Source organism: Neodiprion virginianus, chromosome 6 (assembly GCF_021901495.1).
Source record: "Neodiprion virginianus isolate iyNeoVirg1 chromosome 6, iyNeoVirg1.1, whole genome shotgun sequence".
NCBI lineage: Eukaryota > Metazoa > Arthropoda > Insecta > Hymenoptera > Diprionidae > Neodiprion > Neodiprion virginianus.
In genome coordinates, this window is record NC_060882.1 from 25,603,112 (window position 1) to 25,624,003 (window position 20,892).

At 42.0% G+C, this 20,892-nt stretch overlaps 1 protein-coding gene across 7 annotated transcripts in view; it reads right to left on the minus strand.

Moving 5' to 3' along the window:
* Positions 1 to 2,136: 2,136 nt before the first annotated feature.
* LOC124306756 (RNA-binding protein Musashi homolog 2-like) overlaps positions 2,137 to 20,892 on the minus strand; it is a 135,051-nt gene continuing 116,295 nt past the window's right edge. For all 7 annotated transcript variants that reach the window (XM_046767723.1, XM_046767722.1, XM_046767721.1 and 4 more), the window contains 2 exons: positions 4,373 to 4,610; positions 2,137 to 3,428 (listed from right to left, as the gene is read on the minus strand). In XM_046767723.1, the coding sequence (XP_046623679.1) occupies positions 2,625 to 3,428; positions 4,373 to 4,610 (1,042 nt within the window). In that variant the 3' untranslated portion in view covers positions 2,137 to 2,624. The remainder of the gene's footprint in view (positions 3,429 to 4,372; positions 4,611 to 20,892) is intronic.

Genomic DNA, 20,892 nt, shown 5'->3' on the forward strand with positions numbered 1-20,892 from the left:
GTATTCACTTGCGTATGCATGTACGTATAATTTAAGTAACGACTTACTTACTGAGCTAGCCTTATCTTTTCAAAGTACATTATCAATATTATTGTTATATGTAATTTCTTAACCGCTATTTAAGTATTGTTAGCGTCGTTAAAAGTTAAGTATACATACTTCATCCAATTTAAGTGGAGCATCATTTGAGTAGTAAGTAATAGTAGTAAGTAGTAGTAGTAGCAGTAGTAGTGGTAGTAGTAGTAGTAGTAGTAGTAGTAATAGCAGTAATAGGAGTAGTAGTATTAGTAGTAGTATTAGTATTAGTAACATTAGTATTGTATTGTATTGTATTACACATATTTACCGTACATGTACGTATTGTATGCATAGTATCTATTGTAGTTTACGAGTCTTATGTAATTGTGGAGAGCAGAGAATATTGTCATTAATTACTCGAATGACTTTTACCATATATATAAATATCAAAAAATCACGCGCCTGTGATAATAGTGTACGCGAAAACTTTGACAAATCAAAAACCAGAAACAAATACAGTCAATCAATATTTGACAAGCTTCTCCGTACAATAATACCGTGATATATGTATTGCTTGAAAGGTCGTACAAATAACAATGCCGAATTTGGATATGCTAGTATATCAACATTGAAGGGGGGAAAAAAAAACAACAAATTCTATAAGAATATATAAACGCGAATTATTTAATTTATACGCGAACGAGTATTGATCGATTTGAGTAACTAACTAGGAACCGAATGCAAACGTGACACGACTGGATTGAGTTTGAATTCATGACAAAAAAAAAAAAGAAAAAAGTAGACATAGTAGACTAATATAGTAATAATTGTATCAGAGGGTGAAAAGGTGAAAAACAACAACAACTCGATAATGGAAAAATGCGTTCAACCAATAATTATACAATTATTGTTATTATTCATCGAGGCAACCGATCTGAGCGCTACAGTTGGGGGCCATGAACCATAAAATTGCATACATAGTGATTATCTATCGACAGAATGGTCCGTCGTCTTTTACGCTTTAATGCGCATGCGCTAAGATCCGAGATCAGTTGTTTGCCAGGGCGACCAACCGTAATGAACGTGACTTCAAAAATTTTTCAGATTACGTACATCGCGGCGAGCTGTCATCTGAATTTATGACTGTTGGTCGCCCTGACAAAGCACCGCTATTGAATTTTAGCGCACTCGCATGAAAATACAGTAGCCGAAGGACCATTCTGTCGATAGATAATCGCTCTTTATATACTTGCAAATGTTATACACGTGTGTAAGCTGCCTCGTTGAAAGAAGAATCGATAAAAATTAAAATATATATTAGATGAAAGTAGGATATAAGAAGAAACGGTGTAAAATAGATAATTTTACTATAGGATTACAGTAATAAAATAATTAATCTCTTTCTTTTTTTTCCATTTCTTTCATCCATCGTATTCCTCGTTTGAAAAAAAAGAGGAAGAGAAAAAAAAAAATTCCTAACACCACACACTTGCGATTTTTGGCTTTGATCAAGGATCGTACATGTTATTTTAATAATTATTATCCGTGTGATGATAGAATATGTGTATTTGCGTACGTGTATATTCAAGTGTGTGTGTGTGTGTGTGTGTGTGTGTGTGTGTAAGTGTATGTATAACACATATAATATAACGTGTGTGAGATCAAATTATCTTGGATTTTTTTTTATCAATATTCATTCATAACGTTTCTTTTTTTTCAATTTTCACTTTTCTTTTCTCTTTTACTAACCGAAGCCTTGCCTTTTCGACGAGTTTTCTCCGCGACGATAGCGCCCGCTCTCTCTCTTTCTCTCTCTCTCTCTCTCTCTCTCTCTCTCTAACACGCCAATTAAATTTCATTCATTGAATGTACACATTTATCCATGTCTATTCGCTGGGCGAGGTGATCGAGCAGCGTTGATCGAAATGAAGTGCAATCACAAAACAAAAAAGAAAACATACAGCCGAAGAGAGAAAAGAAAAAAAAAGATCCGATCCAAAAGTCGATTTACTCGTGAAGATTACGATGCTATTATCAATGCAGCGAGAAATAAAAATAATACTATAACGCGTCTCGCCTCAACTATGTACCAACTTCAAAGTCAACTTTGATTGGTGGTGGTGGTGTTGGTGCTGGTTATAGGAATGTCTATGAAAAGCTTGAATCATAAATTTCTGCAACGTTTACGTTGTACTGTACATGGAGGAAGCGGATCACACCAGATCTCATTGTTCCATGTATTCATACGGTAAAAGATCCGGTCAAATCACCGTGAACTTAACCTCGTTGAAAATATTACCTCATCGTAAATCGAATGAACCGAAGAAAGAAGAAAAAATTGTGTAAGAGAGAAATAGAGAGAGAGAGAGAGAGAGAGAGAGAGAGAGAGAGAGAAAAGGAGGGGGGGAGAGATAGAGAAAGAGAGAGAGAGAACGACTCGGTTACCATTTCGCAAGGTGAAAATATCGGCAAGGTAAAGAAGTTACACAGGGGGTTTCCATCGTTGTTAATTATCAACAACAAATATCCCCGCATCCCCTACAAGGTCGGTAAGAAGAACCTCGACAGTGGTCGGCGTAGTTTGAACGCGTCCCTCGCGTTGTCCCTTAGACGTACATCCCCATGCCGTACATCGATCCCCAGTCAACTCCCTGGAAACTGGACATGTCGACGTTTGTCAGTGAGTATCCCTGGTAGGGGTTCCCTGGGGCCGCAGGTGCCGTCGGTGTCGCCTGGGGTGCGGGTGCCGGTGGCGGTGCGGTGGCCATGGCCCCCGGTATCGGGTAGGGGGCGTATCTGTAGGCGGAAAGCGCTGGATAGCTGCCGAAAAGCTTTCCGTATCCGGCTACCGCGTTCTGAACTTGGGCCGCGGCCGCGGCCGCCGCAGCGGCCTGAACTTGGGCCTGGGCCTGGGCCGCGACTATCTGGGACGCCACGGGGTGCGGCTGCTGGGGTGCCAGTCGGACCCCGAGGGCGCCGAGGACGACGCGTTTCCCGAGGGCCAGGGCCCCGGGCTGGACCGCCTCCTTGGGCTGGGCCTTCTTGCACTCGACCTTCTTGTTCTTTATCGTGTGAAAGTGTATCTCGCAGACGCGATCGACCACGTCCTCGTTCTCGAAGGTGACGAAGCCGAAGCCCCTGTGCCGCTTCGTCTGCTGGTCCATCAGCATCACCGTCTCCTCGACCTTACCGAACTGGTTGAAGTAGGCCTTCACCTCGTCGCTGCTCGTGTCCTGGCTGACTCCTCCGACGAATATCTTCTTCGTGCGATTCGCCTGCTTGGCACGGTTCTTCGGCGTCGCGTGTTTCGGGTCGATCTTCTTGCCGTCGAGCGTGTGGATCGGGCACTTCAACACCTTGTCGACGCTGCCGGGCTCAGCGAATGTTATGAAACCGAAACCTCGACTCCTCTGTAACACGATATAAGCAAGGGGCGTTTTTTATCATACATGTTTGTGCGGTTACAGGTCAACTCGGAAGCGACGGTGATTACACCGATTCATAGAAATCGATTCCAGGATAAACGATCCTCCGTCCTAGGTTATCAACGCTTACGTACGCTGGGTTGTTCGGAACTAGGAACCACCCGATCACGATTTGTTAAGTGCAACGTCCGGTGCGCTTGGAGAGGTGAAGAGATGGTCGCGTGATTCGAGATTATACATCGGTGCATAACAGAGTACAATAATTGTACTTCCGTCACTTCGGAATCGCTCACAATCGATAAAATCAAATATTCAAATTGTGCTGGTACAGGATGAAATTCACTCGTTTTAAATCCCTTTCATCGGTCGAAATATACACGAGATGAGTTATACAAACCGGGGGGTGGGTGGGTGAAATCACTCGGAATGAATATTGACGAATCTCTTTCTCTACGGTTATCCCGACGAAATACTTTACCGGTTTCCACTTTGCTCCGCTCACTTGGAATAACGATAATCAAAGTTAAGACGTTATTGTAATATTCCAACCAGCACGTATCGTTCTTATACCCGAATCTCATCTAAAACATATCAATTTTCCAAAACGCTAGTAAGATTCATCAGGGTGCGTGCGAGGTGACCCCGAAAACTAGAATCACATTTAACCGAAGGATGCCATTTTTGCCCCAGTGTGTACCGAACTTCCATCACGCCTGGGATACGGTTCGAAAAAACAACGAAGAAGGGAGAGTCGGAGGCGACGGTGGTTGACAGAGGAAGACAAAAAGGATCCTTGTACCTTTTTCTTTATAATTATTATTATCACTAGCGAACGTGTGTACATCGAGGTCATAGAAGACGAGCACGTAGGATAGAAATTGCCGCGAACGACGAGGAGGACGAGGATGAGGAGGAGGTGAAGAACTAACCTGTGTAACGGGATCCTTCATGATTAGCACGTCCGTGACAGTGCCGAACATGCCGAAGTATTCTCTGAGCTTCTCGCTGCTCGTTTGCCACGACAAACCCCCGACGAATAGTTTGCCGGGTGCTGGATCGCCGCCGTTCGGCGTACTTCTTCCCGAGCTTCCCGAATGGCTGCCGTTTATGGGTACCAGGGCATTGTGAAAATCGTGCTCAATCGCACCGTTGGCTTCCATGCCGGCGCTAAAACAAAAATATGGAAATATTCATTCGCCAACTGTTTCTCTCATCCCTCGTTAATCGCACGCGCACGCACGCACACACACACACATACATGTATATATTATTATATCAATCAGACATCGTCATCGCACCCCGAACGAAACTCGAACAACCATCTGCAATGAATCACGTTTCTCTCACACGAAATGTGTACACAGTGTCTCGTTTGTTTCAGCTCGCGCCGTTTTACGTTTTGCCGTTCCTTCTCCTCTCGACGATGTCCTTCTTCGTCTGGCACAGGACCATGAGGTCGACCATAGACGTTCAGTAAGTCACGTTTTACGAGTTTCCTCAAAGAACGCGATCGTAAAAAAAATTTAGTCGCATGCAATCGCGATGCGCCGTTGGTGAGTTCAAAGTTTCCTCCACGAATGTTCATAAATTTGAGCTCGCGGTCGTCGGGGGAGGAAATAGCGGAGTCTAGAAGTCTAGTTTTCGAGAAATGGACAAGCAGTCTCCTCATCTGATCCCCGGCATCCCGAGTCAGACTCTCTCCGCATAGATCCGCTCGTCGCTAACGTATCGGGGAGATAGATCTCTATCCGGCCTAGCCAGCCAGGCAGTTCGACTGGGTACGAATCATAACTCCTTTCGCTCCGCGGGGATCGGGAAGGAAGAGGATGAGAAGGAGGAGAGTTTTCAGGTGCGGAACCCTCTCGGTTTTTCGACTTCGTGCAGTAAGAAAATATAAGGGAGGACGAGATGGACGGAATGGGATCTGGAGTGAGAGAGAAATTTATGGACGGGGAGAGCCGAGTTGAACTCTCCGGGAGATACGAGTGCGCGGTTCCCGCGGGAACGACGATTCCCGAGGGTCAGAGGCCGGACGGACGGATGAACGGACCGTGCACCACAGCATCGGCAATTGGGAGAAAAGGCCGCCTGGAAACGGGACGACTGCTTCTCGGGGCCGAGAAATAGTATACATATATATATATATACCTCGTGCCCGGCAAAGTCTGACCCGGGGAAAGTCTCGCGCAGGGGGAAAGTTAATATCGTAATTAGGGGTGTTTCTCCCTCGCCGGTAAGGGCGAAAAAATATCGACTGCGTGTTTTGATCTGCTGTCGAAACGAGACGCGTTGTAACGAACTGCTTTTTCTTTCAGGTTAGACAAGTATCAGCGATGGGAAATTCCCTCGAAGCCAAGATTCTTCGATCTCCGAAATCCACGAAATCTCAAGGTAAAGCGAGCAGACGAATAATGTTTAAACTTGACCGACGTTCTTCCACACCGTGGTCGCGATTTATACCGCTGTGCGTCAAAGTTCATCACTCGAACGATGATTCGGGGTACGGGCATAAGATATATACCTTAGGGTTTAAAAGATCGTATACTTCGAGGGGCTTGTACTCAAGGCTCGGAGGAACGAAAAGACGAAGCCAATATGCTAAATTCTAATCACCTGTAATCCACTTTTTAGATAGAATTACGACGAGTATCAAAGAATTAACATACCGTTCGCTCGGTTTCAGTTCGTACAGATTTACTCAGACGGTCGTGATAGTTGGTGACTTTTTTGTACTTCAACCCCCTATAAAAGAAGCAATAAAAAAAAAAAATATATATATATATATATATATATATATATATATATATATATATCCAGCAATACCTTCTACGAAAAATCAATTTTTCGTATACCGTAGAAGGTTGAAAAACTTTCGCCAACCCTCCGACAAATCGATTAAATTTCAGAAGCTGGATCTTGAGTCTCAATTAACTCAGTTTTAGACGTGACTTGATTGGTAAAGAGAAGAGACTCCGTCATAAAACCCTTCCTGAACACTGCAAGCTCTGACTATGAACACGAACCTCTTGAGTTTCCTCAAAAACTTGGGCTCAAAATGTTTCAAAACCAAGACCCATCAATGCCCAACCGTCAACTCTATGGCGAGGCGACTTACAGTCGCGATGCGTTGCGTTGCATCGCGGTACAGTGCAGACTAATAAGATGAGCCGATAGAGGGTAGAATAGACGGATAGCTGAAGAGCTCGGTAGTCCGTGATGATAACTCTGATCCGAAGGAGGCGAAAATTCCCGTACAAAGGGCTATATAGTATATAGAGATGAGTGTAGAGGAAAGGAGAGCGAGAGACGGCGAAATGCGAAAGAGAGGAGAGGGGTCAACGAAGACTCGACTATCCGGCCGATACGACACGAGTGGGTTATATACGTACGAGTATGTTACACGTATAATGCAGCAAGAAGAAGAAAAAGAAGAGAAAATATAAAACTCGCACGTGCTCTGCATTGAGAACGTGCCTATCGAAATTCAGGAACTTTAAACTGCAGAGTACCAAGATGATAGTTTGAGTAAAATTTTTGCAAACTCGTATGGAATAGTTCGAACTTGTTATTGCACGACGATTGAAGATCTCCAACTTAAGACTTTCATAACCAACGTTGTCTGGGTCGGACACGATAAATTGTTATTTCCACAAAATTGAAAGACAATTACCGATCATCGTATCACAGATTTTGCGTATCGAGAATTACAATTCCCATAAGTGATTAAATGTAGGGGGATAATATACGAACGAATGAATAAATGTACCCATCGGGTGTATATACGCTGCAGAAAAAAAAAAAAAAATTAAAAGATTCCTGTAAATTTTATTCAAACTCGTACAAATTGTACTTCGCTCTAATAATAATTGACGAGTGTGAAAATTGACTCGAGCTTTACTCGACTTGACACCAATTTAGCACGAATACGTATGCATAAAAATTGAATCAAATAAGTTGCCAGTTTTCCACCAAAACATCCGAAACCCTCGACGACGAAAAGTATTCTTCGGGAAAGAAACTTTCAGGATTTTACCTACATTTACACCACACGTCTGCAGATCGATGTATAAAATAAACCTATAACCGCGACATGCGAGTAACCGACGTTGCGTTCTTTTATCAATCTCCATTGCCAACCGCAGGTGTGCGTATATGTAGGAAAGGAAAACTGTTGTTCCCGTTGCAGCACAAATGCATACATAGATATAGTGCCCCTGTAGAGGAGAATGAACGATAGTTGGAAGTCGTCGACGTCGTTCGTTCGGTCGGCAGGCCGGAGCGGCATCATCGCGGGGGTGGAGGACGAAGGGTGCAGGCGACGGCACACAGCATTGGCCGTATCCCTGTGTGCGGAGAGAGGGAGTGAGAGGGAGAGGGAGAGGGAGAGAGGGAGAGAGAGAGAGAGATTGGGAGGGAGAGAGCGAATCTCTCTCGGTTTTCGTTAGTTCGTTCGTTCGTTCCGCGCGGCGTCGTCTCCCCCGGTGAGAGAGAACGCAGCCGGTGGATCAATACGCCCCGCGCTCTCCGTAAGCCGGCGAGGGGTCGTTTCATCCCTCCTCCTCCTCCTCCTCCTCCTCCTCCTCATCTTCCTCCTCCTCCTCCTCCTCCTCCTCCTCCTCCTCCTCCTCCTCCTCCTCCTCCTCCTCCTCCTCCTCCTCCTGCTCCTCCTCCTCCTCCTCCTCCTCCTCCTCCTCCTCCTCCTCCTCCTCCTCCTCCTCCTCTTCCTCCTCCTCCTCCTCCTCTTCCTCCTCCTCCTCCTCCTCTTCCTCCTCCTCCTCCTCTCATCCCCCGGCGACCAGTTCTTGCCACATCTCTCTCTCTCTCCCTCTCTCCTTCTACTTCCCCGTATTTCCCACCCCCGCCTGACCCACCTACGTCGTCGCCCAGTCGGTTCGCCACCCCTCGCGCACCGGCAGCGAGGGGGAGTTCGGGGGCGGAGGGATGAAGGGAGTTCGGGGCGCGGAGGCGCCGCCGCGCGAGCGACGCAGTGCCGTCGGGACGCTCGACCGAGTCGCTATCTAGACTCTCCCTCGGCTCCGTCACCGTCCGACGACCGCATCCTCTCCGAAACCTCCTGCGTTACTTTTCACCTACGACATACGCGACCACGTATAAGCCTGCGTCGCACACGATACGCGTATTCATTGCGTTACACGTACGCGGTTACACACCGCACGCGTCGCTGGATATATATACATGTATATAAATATATATATATATATACACATATATATATATATGCATGCGCGTGTATATAGACATATACGTGTATATACACATGCATACATATATATACATACATATATATGGTGTGTGTACGATAAACGGTGAGAGGGAAGACAAAAAGGATAAAATTCATTGATAAAGAAACAAATAAAAACGGAAAACGATTTTTTTTTCTCCTTCTTGAATCGAAAAGAAGTTGTGTCGCGGAAAAATGGATAACAGGAAGAGGACGAAAATGTGACACAGGATGGAAATTCGTGTCGTATCGGAGGAATTTCATCCCATCTCGTCAACGGATGTTACACGGAGCCGCAGAAACGATGGATCATCATCGTTGTTTCGCAGGGGCCGGGAATATTGTCCTGTCACAGCAGTACACCTTTTCAGAGTTACTGGTGTGGCGGGACATTGTCCTCGACCTCGAGCACACCCGCAAAACTCTCGCTGTATTGCACGGAAATTCACGGAGAACGAAGAAAAATTTCGTCTCGTCTCGTCGTTAGCTGCGGATGAGAAAAGAGACAGGGATTCGAATAAATCGAGAATGATTACATCGAAGGAATTACTAACACACGGATTTTAAATACTCATCTTATCCTATCGAGTCGAGGAAACTGACTAACTAGCTAACAAGATATGCAACAACGACGACGGTAATATTCGATCGCAGTGGTGTCTCGATACCTGCTGTATTAATCGGTGAAAAAGAGAATACCAAGAAGAAGGAAATTGTTTGGTGAGATCGCGAGATTAAAATTGCAAAAATATACGTATCGACCAATGTGCAGGTGTTAATTATAACAACCCTAACATTCTGTGTAACGTTTACATAAACGCATCGGTTTTTCACGCGAGAGAATCGATAAGACGTGAGAAAAAAAAAAGAGGAGGGGAAAAGTTTCTGTTACGAAACTGCCAGGGATTAATAAAAAAAATATTTTAAAAAACCGTATAAATAACAATTAATAACAATACCCGGTAATAAAAGGGTAAAATAAAAATAGAAAAATCGAAACAGCGTGCCGACAAATGAGTGCGAAATAAAGAATTTCATCGTAATTCCCAAAAAACAAAAAAATAAATAATTTTAAGAGCATTGATAAATCTGAAATTACAACGCGAAACAGAGGGATGAAAATAATAATGATCCCTTATTCGGGAGGGCAACGTGAACGCCGCCACAGTCGCTTGCAGGGAGCTTCGGAGCTTCAATGGAAATGGTTTCCGGTCGATATAGGCGCGGCTACTGCCCACCTCGTGGTTGCATCGATCACGCACTCAGACACACGCACGCACACACCCAAAAACCCTGCCCGCCTGCAGGTGGTCCTACTTATTTCCCGAATCTCTGGAAAATTTTCACCCACCCCCTCAAGTCGCCTTAAAATCCCCGTGCTCGCTCTCTGCATCGAAAACGGTGAAAAACAACAAGAAAATAAATAAAAATCGTATCCCCCAGCAGCACAATTTTTCACCACCGTACCGCAATGATACATTAAACAACTCGCCGTCGATTATATCAATGAAATATTTTCACCCTACCGATTTTTGCACCATTTTTCTTTCTTTCCTTTTCAAACCTAATTAATCCCCGAATTTCCCGGTACCTACTCGCGTGTCCGTTTCGTACCCCCGTGAGACCCGTTTATGGACCGACTAGCCGCGTACACGTGCGTAATTAAGGGAATACACGTAATGCACGCGATCCAATTTTGCGTAACGATCGATTAATCGACTTGTGCGTGCTTTTCTTTTCTTTTATTTTATTTTACTTTTATCGTGATTATCCCTGGGGCAGTGACATTTTTACACCACCTCGTCAATTATCCCTCACTGCGGGACTGTAGAACGATTTTGACCTTTCGTACGTTAAAACTGTGTGTGTGTGCGTGTGGGTGTATGTGTGAGAGTCGTGTATATATATATACACATATCTATATGAAAGTACAGATATATCGATGTGGGGAGATGCGCGAAATGTTATAAGAACGTCGATTTCAACCTTTCGTATAATTATTTACCCATCCTCCATTTTGAAACGAACCCCCTGCAATACGTACATAGGTGCTGTAGGTATATATAAAAAGCGCTCAATTGTCAACGACTCGCGTGCCTTTGTACATATATAAACATGTACATATCCCTCGTATAACCCTTACGTAGGTACGTAGGTACTTGGATGCGTATATTTGCTATAGACGCGTACCAACACTAATTGTTCCATCCTTCCGACAGCAGCGCGTTGCTGAAAGTGCCGTGACCCTCGGTCTTTTATAATGATACTCGGGGTGAAATTAACGATCGTCTGAGAAGAATAAGGCAGGTATATATCCAGTAAGCGATGAAATATGAATAACTGAGAAATAAGTTGCACGTTATTAAAGTGGGACAAGAAATGTCGATTTATACGTAATCGTGCGATTTGAAAATTCAAATGACGAGAAAAAAAAAAAAAAAATCGAACAGGAGAGAAAGAATACAGTTACAAAGTGAGATTATACGAGAATTAACCGGATACGAACGTCGTGAAGGGTTGAAGTAAAAAAGTTTCGACACTGAAAACCGTGAGGCTACCGCAGTTACAGAAAGATTCGTTCGGTCGATCGGCGATCGGTGCGTTGCGAATTAAAGGTCGAAGGAAGAGACTCTCCGGAGGTAATGATGGCTATTTATTAGCCGTGGATTAACGGGTTTGGCGCGTCTCGGTGGGCGCGAGACACACAGAGAGAGAGAGAGAGAGAGAGAGAGAGAGAGCGAAAGAAAAACAGGGGCTGGTTGCGTTTGGCAAAATTTCTTCTCTTTTCCTTTCGAGGCCTGGAGTAAGAGAAGGAGAGAGAGAGAGAGAGAGAGCGATGGGTGGGGGCGATAAAAAGGGATGGCAAGTTAGAGGGCGCAGCCGCGCGATGGCGCCAGTTCCGCAGGGGCGAAATCCACCCTCCGGACCAATCAGGACCACCCAGCTGAGCCGCCTTCCCGAATGCCGAAGCCGGGTGGCGCCACCGAATGCGGAGCTTTCGACAAAAGGCAGGCTGAGGCGATACTCTGAGAATCGATACCGCAGCTACGGGGGTAGCAACCCCTGAACGGCTCGAGTAGTCCGGCTCGAATTATCCTCCCGTCGTTATTTGCGGCACGCGAGAAAATACACACGGTTTAACGAAAACGAGGATCAAAAGCTCTGCGGGGCGTTTGTTTGTTCGACGCACGGACGTTATCGACGCGAGTAGGATTTTTTTTTTTCATTTCTTTTTTATTTGTTTATTTATTTATTTATTTATTTATTTATTTATTTTTTATTCCCTCAAGTTGTATCATCTAACCTCTGATCATGTACGAAATGCATCGGGGACGTTAAAATTCGGTATCTCGTCAAAAACGACGCGGTGTTGCTGAAGTTGACAAAGATGAGGACGAAGATCGATATCGAGATGAAGATGAAGATCAAGATCAAGACCAAGATCAAGATGAAGATGAAGATAAAGGTGAAGATGAAGATGCTGTCGCTGCTGCTGCGAGGACGACGAACAAACAACGTGAGAGAATTGATATGAAAAACCACAAACTAAAAAGATGTATGATCGATATTCAAACTAAACAAACCACAGCAAAGAGAGAAAGAGAGAGAGAGAGAGAGAGAGAGAGAGAGAGAGAGAGAGAGAGAGAGAGAGAGAGAGAGAGAGAGAGAGAGAGAGAGAGAGAGAGAGAGAGAGAGAGAGAGAGAGAGAGAGAGAGAGAGAGAAATCCCTGAGAAAATGAACATTTTTTATAAAGTGCCTTACACATAGATGTGTAGTCTGTAGTATATATTGTTAGCTATCGACTGTTATGTAGAACCTACTATATCACGATACGTATATTAGGCGTTTAATTATTATCATTGTTATTATTATTATTATTATTGACATTTGTTACATATATATATATATTTAAATAAATTTGTTAAATATATATATATATTTAATACGTATATCGTAGGTATACGTGGTTGTCTTATACTGTATCGTAGATGATTTATATAAGAAGCACATCCGGTTATTTATTGTAGATATATGTATATTCATACATATACATGTATAGGAATTCACCGCCATTTGATTAGACTGTTTATTTGGTGATTTTACTCTTTTCTTGTACCTATTTTTCTTCACTCGCATAGGTAATTGTACAATAGATGATATAGATATTAAACGTATAGTTATAGAGAATTTTATTCGTTTTTTTTTTCTTATTATGATCACCGTATAAGTAGTTATCACCGATATAGTTGTTATACAATGTAATTATTATCATTGTTATTGATGTGTATACGTAGCTTAGTCATACACAGTGTCGATATGTATGTTACATATGTACATGTATTTTTGTACCGTTTTTACAATATACGAAAATTATTATCCGAACAACTTTATCGACTTTTCAACGCTCGCGCGATACGCTTTATATATAATTTACTGTGCAGGAATTGTTCCATAGAATCGATCCGGCGGATCTCGTAAAACAATTCATCAAGATTGTTCGATATGTTATCGTATGTTCTTGAATATACGACATTTCGCAAATCGCGACTTGACTTCCGGTTACTTATAATGTGGTAAAAACGACGACATATCCCACCCTGCGACGTAACGATCCGTTGCAAATTCAACCAACAATCAATCCGCAGGATTAAGGCTCGTCGCGCACTTTCATTTCTTCCCGTCCAGCCAGGGTGCGGAATAGAAAAAAAAAAGAGAAAGAAATATTAACCGTAAAATAAAATATGACACAAAACTGAGTAACAAAAGCAAAAGTGTAAAAAAGTTACACGGCGGTAGCCGGAGCCGTATACCGGACGAAATGAGAAATTAATATCGCGCCAGCTCACGGTAAGAAAATATTATAAACCGCAAATTCGTTGCAATTTAAATTACATCCTATTATATTCTACGTCGCGACGTGTAATTTATTTAGCGAAGCGAGAAACCCGTAACACCGAATACGAAAGACTAATTTTGCAATGAAAATAACAGGTGATAAAATCTTGCGAAATTTTTACGCCAACGTAACACAGATTCGATCTACAACCAGACGTAACTTGCTAAACTGCATCTCGTTAAATGTCCATTACTTTGCAAACATCCGTCACTCCCAGAGCCCCGATCTCAGGCACTTAGCGAGCTTCTGCCGTGGTTCGTTCGAGCAATCGTCGCTTATTTCACGACAAAAGTAAACATTCGTCAGCAATTATCAAATTTCATCCCCTCCATAAAATGACGGAATAAACGGCTACAGCTTCGCCATTTTGCAAAATTTGAAATTCGTATGTACAATATTTTGCGAACGAGATTGCGCAGAGTTACCGCGGTGCATATTGCTCGTTGTGCTCGAGTGCGTAAAATTTTTCCAAATATTCTTTACCGATTCTAGGCCTACCCGACGTCGCGTCAACCGATGACAATTATCCCGTGAATATCTAGGATCGTTGCAAGATCGGTGTCACAGACAAGTTTCGATGCAATCGCAGGCCTTTGGTTCCCCGAGTATTCGGCATCGGGCTGATCACTCGGTGTCTTTCTGTGTCCGTCTCTCTCCCCCGTTATTGGATCAATACGTTGGAGGTCCAATTAATCCGCGGGGCGAAGGCCGGAGAAGGGGGAGGATTTCGTATCTCTCGACAGATGGCCGAGAGGAAACACTGCACCACGCTTCGACGAATACGTCGAACAACCAGCCAAGTCAGTCGGTCTCTCTCTCCCTCTCTCGACGGCAGCCCCACTTTTTTTTACATACACCAACGTACGCGCGTGACAATCTCATTTATCAATTATATTGTTAGGGGCGAACTAAATCACGGATATTCGTGGTTGTTGAGAGACGGAGAAGGAAGGGATGAAATTTAGAGAAACAGTTGAGACGGATAGGAATCCGGAAGTTGTCGAATGGAAAAGTGTAGAAGTGATGCTGAATTTTTATAACTTTGTATAATTTTTTCACAAATGTAAATCATTGATCAGATCGTTTAGCGATATTCGCTGGAATCCTAGTTCATTATTTACTGGTTCGTTAGACTTTTATCCGGTTTCCGTTGCATTCCGGGATATTCAGGGATCGGTAATTAGCATTAACTGACGGTAATAGTCACATTCCAGCATGATTATATGTATACTTCGGTCCCGGTTGTATAAGGTCTGACTGTTGCAGGTTTTTAGGGAAGGATTTTTGGATCTTTTAATATATCGATTTCATATATTCTTTACACCGTATAAATCTCTTTCTCTTTCTCTATCTCTCTGTCATTCTCTCGCTTTGCCACAATCAGATGTTCGAGACCCTCCTTGTGATCGATTGGTCTTTGCAAAAATTCTGATAATACACTGCGAATTCCATCAGTAATAGTAATAGTAATAATAACGATATTAATGGTGAAAGAACCGTTGAGAGAATGGAAAGAATTGATATGAGAAAAAGAAAACTTTACCAACATTCGTCCATAATCAGTTTTCCTTCGAAGGTGATACGATGTGATGATAAAAATAATTACAAGTGGCTCCGACCCAAACTAATTGGACGATTATCATCATTGTGATTATTGTTACTATTACTATTACTATTATTATTGCACACGTTTTAGTCTTATTTTGGTTATTATTCTTATTTATATTATTAATACTGCCCCTACATTTTGTGTATTATATAATACGCAGAAAATCTGAGAGAAAATTTTTAAAATCATCGAAGAGCGGTGAGTATAACAAAGTACTAAATATTCACGGAAACATGTCAGATTCACTCGCGATCAAAGAATTCCGCGATCAGCAGAATACCTTGATACGGTACCAAATAGATTGGTGAATAGTAAAAGCCAAATTTCGAAAGCGCGAATTGCTGAGAATTCTTCGTTATGAAAACAAAAGCAGAGTCAAATTACACTTGTTAATTTTGTTCAACCGTCTATAAAAAAATATTCAGTTTTTTCAAATACCTGTTATTATACGAAAAGAGAGAAAGAGAGTCAAGAAATTTAAGAAAAGGCAAAAGAATCAGGGACGAGTATTTTCGGCGTGAAAACAAATTCCCCCATAGTTGAAATAGTACATCAGGGTGGAGACAATTTTCCTCAAATAAAATTCCCTGACGTTTCTTTGACTTTTTCCTTCGGCCTTTGGCTTCAAATTCACGGTAAGATTCCTCCGTTTCACAGGAATAATTGTAAACTGAATGATATCATTTCCATAAGTTAGCTTGATTGAATTTACGAAGGATTGCCAAAGTTTTTCTCCCTGGTCCATCACGACTGCCTCACTTTTCCCAATTGTCGAAATTCCACGACTACTACCGATTTTCCCGGCTGTAGCCAACCTGTGTATACATGTATACAAATACGTATATAAATCTTTACATGGCCGCACGTGCGGTTATTGAATTCTTCTGTGTGCTCATTCTATAGCTTCCCTGTCGACGTTTTGCCCCAATTTTTTTTTTCTTCTCTTCATTCCGGAAGCAGCAATCTCGTATAGCCAAAAGGTCAAATCCGGAGCAGAAGAATTGCACGCATATATTTCACGTCGAGGCGCGGTCAAATAATTGGATACATAATAAGCGATGAAACATCTTGCCGTACAATTATTGTACAACAACGATCTTGTTTCAAATTTAAGTTTCCGAAAATTTCCACCCGTGCTTACTTTCGCTCGGGAATTCCCGCGTAGGTATTTCGCGGCAATAAAAGCAACCGTGAATTGGGCGATTTATTACGTGCCACGGGTATATAACATAGCGAGGGATGTGGTTTGAGGGTTGAAAAAAATTTGCGAATCTGAAAATTTAATTACGGCAATTGCGAAATACCAGACGTGAAACGCGTACGGCTGTACGCTGGCGGTTTATCCTCGTGCACACGGTTTTTCCAAGATAAATGCAAAATGTAAGCGTAGTAAAGCGGGAACGTATACAAGAGACGTGGATATATATGCTCGACGCGTTACGTGTGTGTAGTAACAAATGTTTAATCGTCTCTGATCCGCGTGTATACGACACGCGCAGCGACTAAATTTATCCAACTGGATGCGTGTGACAAGTTCGCAGCTTTTACGCAAATATATACGCGGAGCTTGCGGAGCTTGCGAAGCCGAAGGGACAAGCTTTGCCGGATATTTACTGACGCGATTTCCGTACTGGGTAGGCGTCGTGTAAAAGTTCACCACGTTGCGGAATACTCGCGGAATATTTCCAACTCGAAACTCATGGAGAATGTGAAATTCCGAGTTTTTTACACGTTACTCTCATCCGTACGTTGGTTACTACATTTTTTTCTTTCTCTTTTTTTTTTCAATTTTTGCTATCAGTTTTTACTTCGTTCGCCGATGGGTAAAAACTAAAACCAGCAATACACGCACGCGTAACGTTTCCGCGTAATTTCCCAATGCCGAATGAATATTCAGTGATTCTTTTTTCTTTCATTCTTCCTTTTTCCTCGATGTATTCGGGGCGTTTGGAATTTTCCGATATCAGCGCTCTCGGCGTGTAATTAATATTCGCTTTATACGCGAAAAACTCTGATGGTGCAAAAATTCATCGAGCTTGCAATTTGTTTTTTTTTCTTCCTTTCCAATAAGCAGCATGCAAACGGCTGAAAAAAGGCCGAAAAAGAACGTTTCAAATTCCTGCAGCAACTACAACGAAGCACGATAATTATCATCGTATCAAATACAAATTTCGTCTCTTTTCTCAATCGATATACGATGTAACACAAAAATGTTGTATCCAACATTTACACGAATAAGACACAAAAATTTGACGACACGTTAAGTACAGGTGTCACATTCCATCACTCTTTTTATTGAACCAAATGCCGAAAGAGTAAAAAAAAAAAAAAAAAAAAAAAAAATCGAACTTGCAGGTTGAATTATTTAGTTTACTGTGAAACGGACTGTATAAAATTGAGGTAACATTTCGACGCAGGATGGCGTCGCGGTGCAGGAACAAGACAGAAATTTCCGGATATTCTCGTGGTCGGTTTGTCGTGCAGGTCGCAGTCGGTAAGAAAGAGACGATATACCCGTCTTGTCTCACTTAGTTCCCTTTCTTACCGACCGACGAAACTACCCTGCCTTAATATTACCAACGACTGCCCACCCTCCCTACAACCGCCCCGTGTAATCGTTATTACAACTTCCTATCAAGGCGAGTAACGTAATAGCGATACCTCTGATCAAATATCAACCATTGTCGATTTTAGGGTCGGTTTATAAACATATATAGAGAGAATATAGATCATGATCGAGATGAAAGCAGCGAAAAGTTGTGTACGTGATAAAAAGAATAATAATAGATATTTGCCAATCGTGTGATAGTTGCAATTTTAAAACTAAACAATAAATCGCATCATAGATAATCTCTGTAAAAAATCGATAGCTACACTGTTGGAAAAATTCAACTAAACATGATGTCCCAGAGCAGGTTCACTGTAGATTTGTGTTATTCGTTACATTTCTATTGGTTAATGTGAAACAAATTTTTGTAATTCAAGCATTAAAATGGTCACATCGACATTTAATTTGTAATTCAACTTCTTCTTTCTCACTTACTAATAAATTAAAAATAGGTCAAATAATTCCGAAAATTTTAACGGACCTGCTGGGACATTTTTTATTCATTCATTTTTAACCGTGTAGAGGGGGTGAAATAGGGTGGTTAAAAAGCCAGGGTAAATAGGAAGGTAAAATTGTCAATCTCCCCGTGAGGCAAATATTGTCGAGACTCGTTCATCAACCCGGTCAAACGGAATTCGCTGACCGATGGCGCGCGGTCAGTCGAAATGAGTTTTCGCAGTTTTAACCAAATATTTCAATTTAGCAACGTACCTATACTAGGTACGTAGGTAGGGGATGTGGGGAGAAAAATACAGCGAGGGTGGCTGCCGGTTGCAGATTCGGGGGCGGCGGAGAAGCTGGGCTGCGGTAACGCCCTCGACTAAATTAAATCAGGCGAAAGTCGTTAGTCGTGTAAACGCGTCCCTCCGCGACTCTGCAAACTCGCATGTGTTGTGTAAGAGCGAATTTTCCTCTTACGGTTTCACCGTGCTGTGCATCGGCTGCTTTCCTTCTTTCAGAGGGCCGGGAAAAAAGAGAGAGAAAGAGAGAGAAATAAAAATGGATTAATTTTAAGTTTGAAGATAAAAACGAATTCTGATGTTAGCTTTGGTCAGATTGTTTTTTTTTTTTTCATGAGCTCGAAAAATGTAGAATGAATTTGAGGATCCAGTCGCTGATCATTGAAAATATGAAGATATCGCATCAATTTTCAATCGAGATAACTTTCCTATCGTAAAATCGTCAGATTTTTACGATTGAATATAGTTTCTTTGATACATTTGACATTTGGATATCATAGAACGATAATATCAGAGTTTATTCTGTTTTAACTTTGCGGGGAAATTTGAATATATCATCACGATTGCGTAAAATGGAAATGAAACCAACCTCCCGAATGTAATGAAAGTCGAGTGTAATTTCGGCGAGCAATTTTAACCAGTTTCTTTTTATTCACATACATATTCAACCGTGTATTTATTATAACTACGACTTACCAACGATCGGTATCGCAAAGCATAATTGCTTTTGCACAATTTAATGTATCAACCAGGACAATTAGCACAGAAGCAAAAAGACACTGAAATTTGACGCCAGCCTATAAAATTACGTAATCAATATTTTTCTCGGTAAAATATGAAAGCTCGCTCGGAGATAAACTGTTCCCAGGCATCGCATTTTCAAACCCTGTCCAATAATTCGGCTTTACTTTCTAAAGCGCACGTTGCAACGTGGGGCATATAGATATAAAATAACAGGCACGAGTTCAACGACGCTTCTACCATGCTCGCAAAATGGGTACGTAGAAGTGTAGCCACGAACTGCCGTCCGCTGGTGTATCGATTAGTTTACCGGGCGCGTAGCTGCACAAACAGCCGACGAAGCAAACCGAGGCGGCGATATCGCAATCCTGGCATTGGAGAGAGGAGAGGAGAGCAGAGAGGAAGAGAAGAGAGGAGCTCGATTGTGGGCAGCAGGTTTTCGCATCGAGGCATTGCTCTTGCAGCCGGCGGCAGTCCCGAAAGCAACGGAACAACGGAAACAGAAGCATTAATATCGCCAGGATTATGGGGGATGCAGGGAGAAGGGCGAAGGGTGAAGGGTGAAAACCCGCTGGGATGAAACGGACGCGGCGACGTCCTTCCAGATCTGCTTCTCCGTTTCACCCTTCTTCTTATTCTTTTTCATTCCCCTTTCGCAACTCGTACACGGAAGAAGAGATATTTCAACCCTCCGACGTTTCAAGTTTTCACACGAATCAAGATTCGGTTCTCATAAGCAGCTGGTATAAATTTATACCTTTCTCGCTGGTTTCTTTCTTTTTTTTTTCTTTTACGCGAAAGCGCGAACGATTTATTATTAATTACTCGGGAAAAAATGACTCCCGACAAAACGTTATCGTCAAAATGACACGTTTAATCGTCCATTTCGTACGTCTTGATTCAATTTAATTTAATTCAATTTCATTTAATCAAATTAATTTTACAAAACCGCGAGAATTCATTATTGGCATATCGCGTGCCTAAAGGTAAAAGGGCATATCCCTACATGTTAGTAGGGATTTATGCTGAAAGGGCGTACAAAAAAATTTTTTTTTGCCAATCGGTTCAAAATCGTCTGAAACGCAAAGATCTGTAAAAAAATTTTTTTTGGCATCCTAATGCTAAAAGGGCGTATCTCAAGACATACGCCCTTTCACCTTTTAGAAAAATAATACTTAAAAGTAAAAGGGCGCATAAAGAAAAATTCTCATTTTGATACTAAATGTTGAAAAATAGTTTCACGAAACATGCACTAAAAAAAAATTTTTTTTATACCTAAGAAATTTTTCCTTATGGATAAAAAAATGATAAAAATAATAAAAAAATGATTCTTGGGATTAGAATATGGAAGTTTTTTAACTATAAGAATATAGTTTTCTGACTGTCAAAAAACTAGCCTTATAATAAAACGTGGTATTCTAAGGTTAAGAAAACCAATTTTTTTAAATCAAGAAAACTCGCGTAAAAAATTTAGTATTCTAGGTAGAAGTAATTTTTTTTTCAGTGTGTTAGACTGTAATATTTAACAGTTTAATACATAAAGTTTTTTTTATAGGCAACGGAAAAAGTAATTAACAAAAAACAGATTACTTAAAAATCAAGTAATCAATA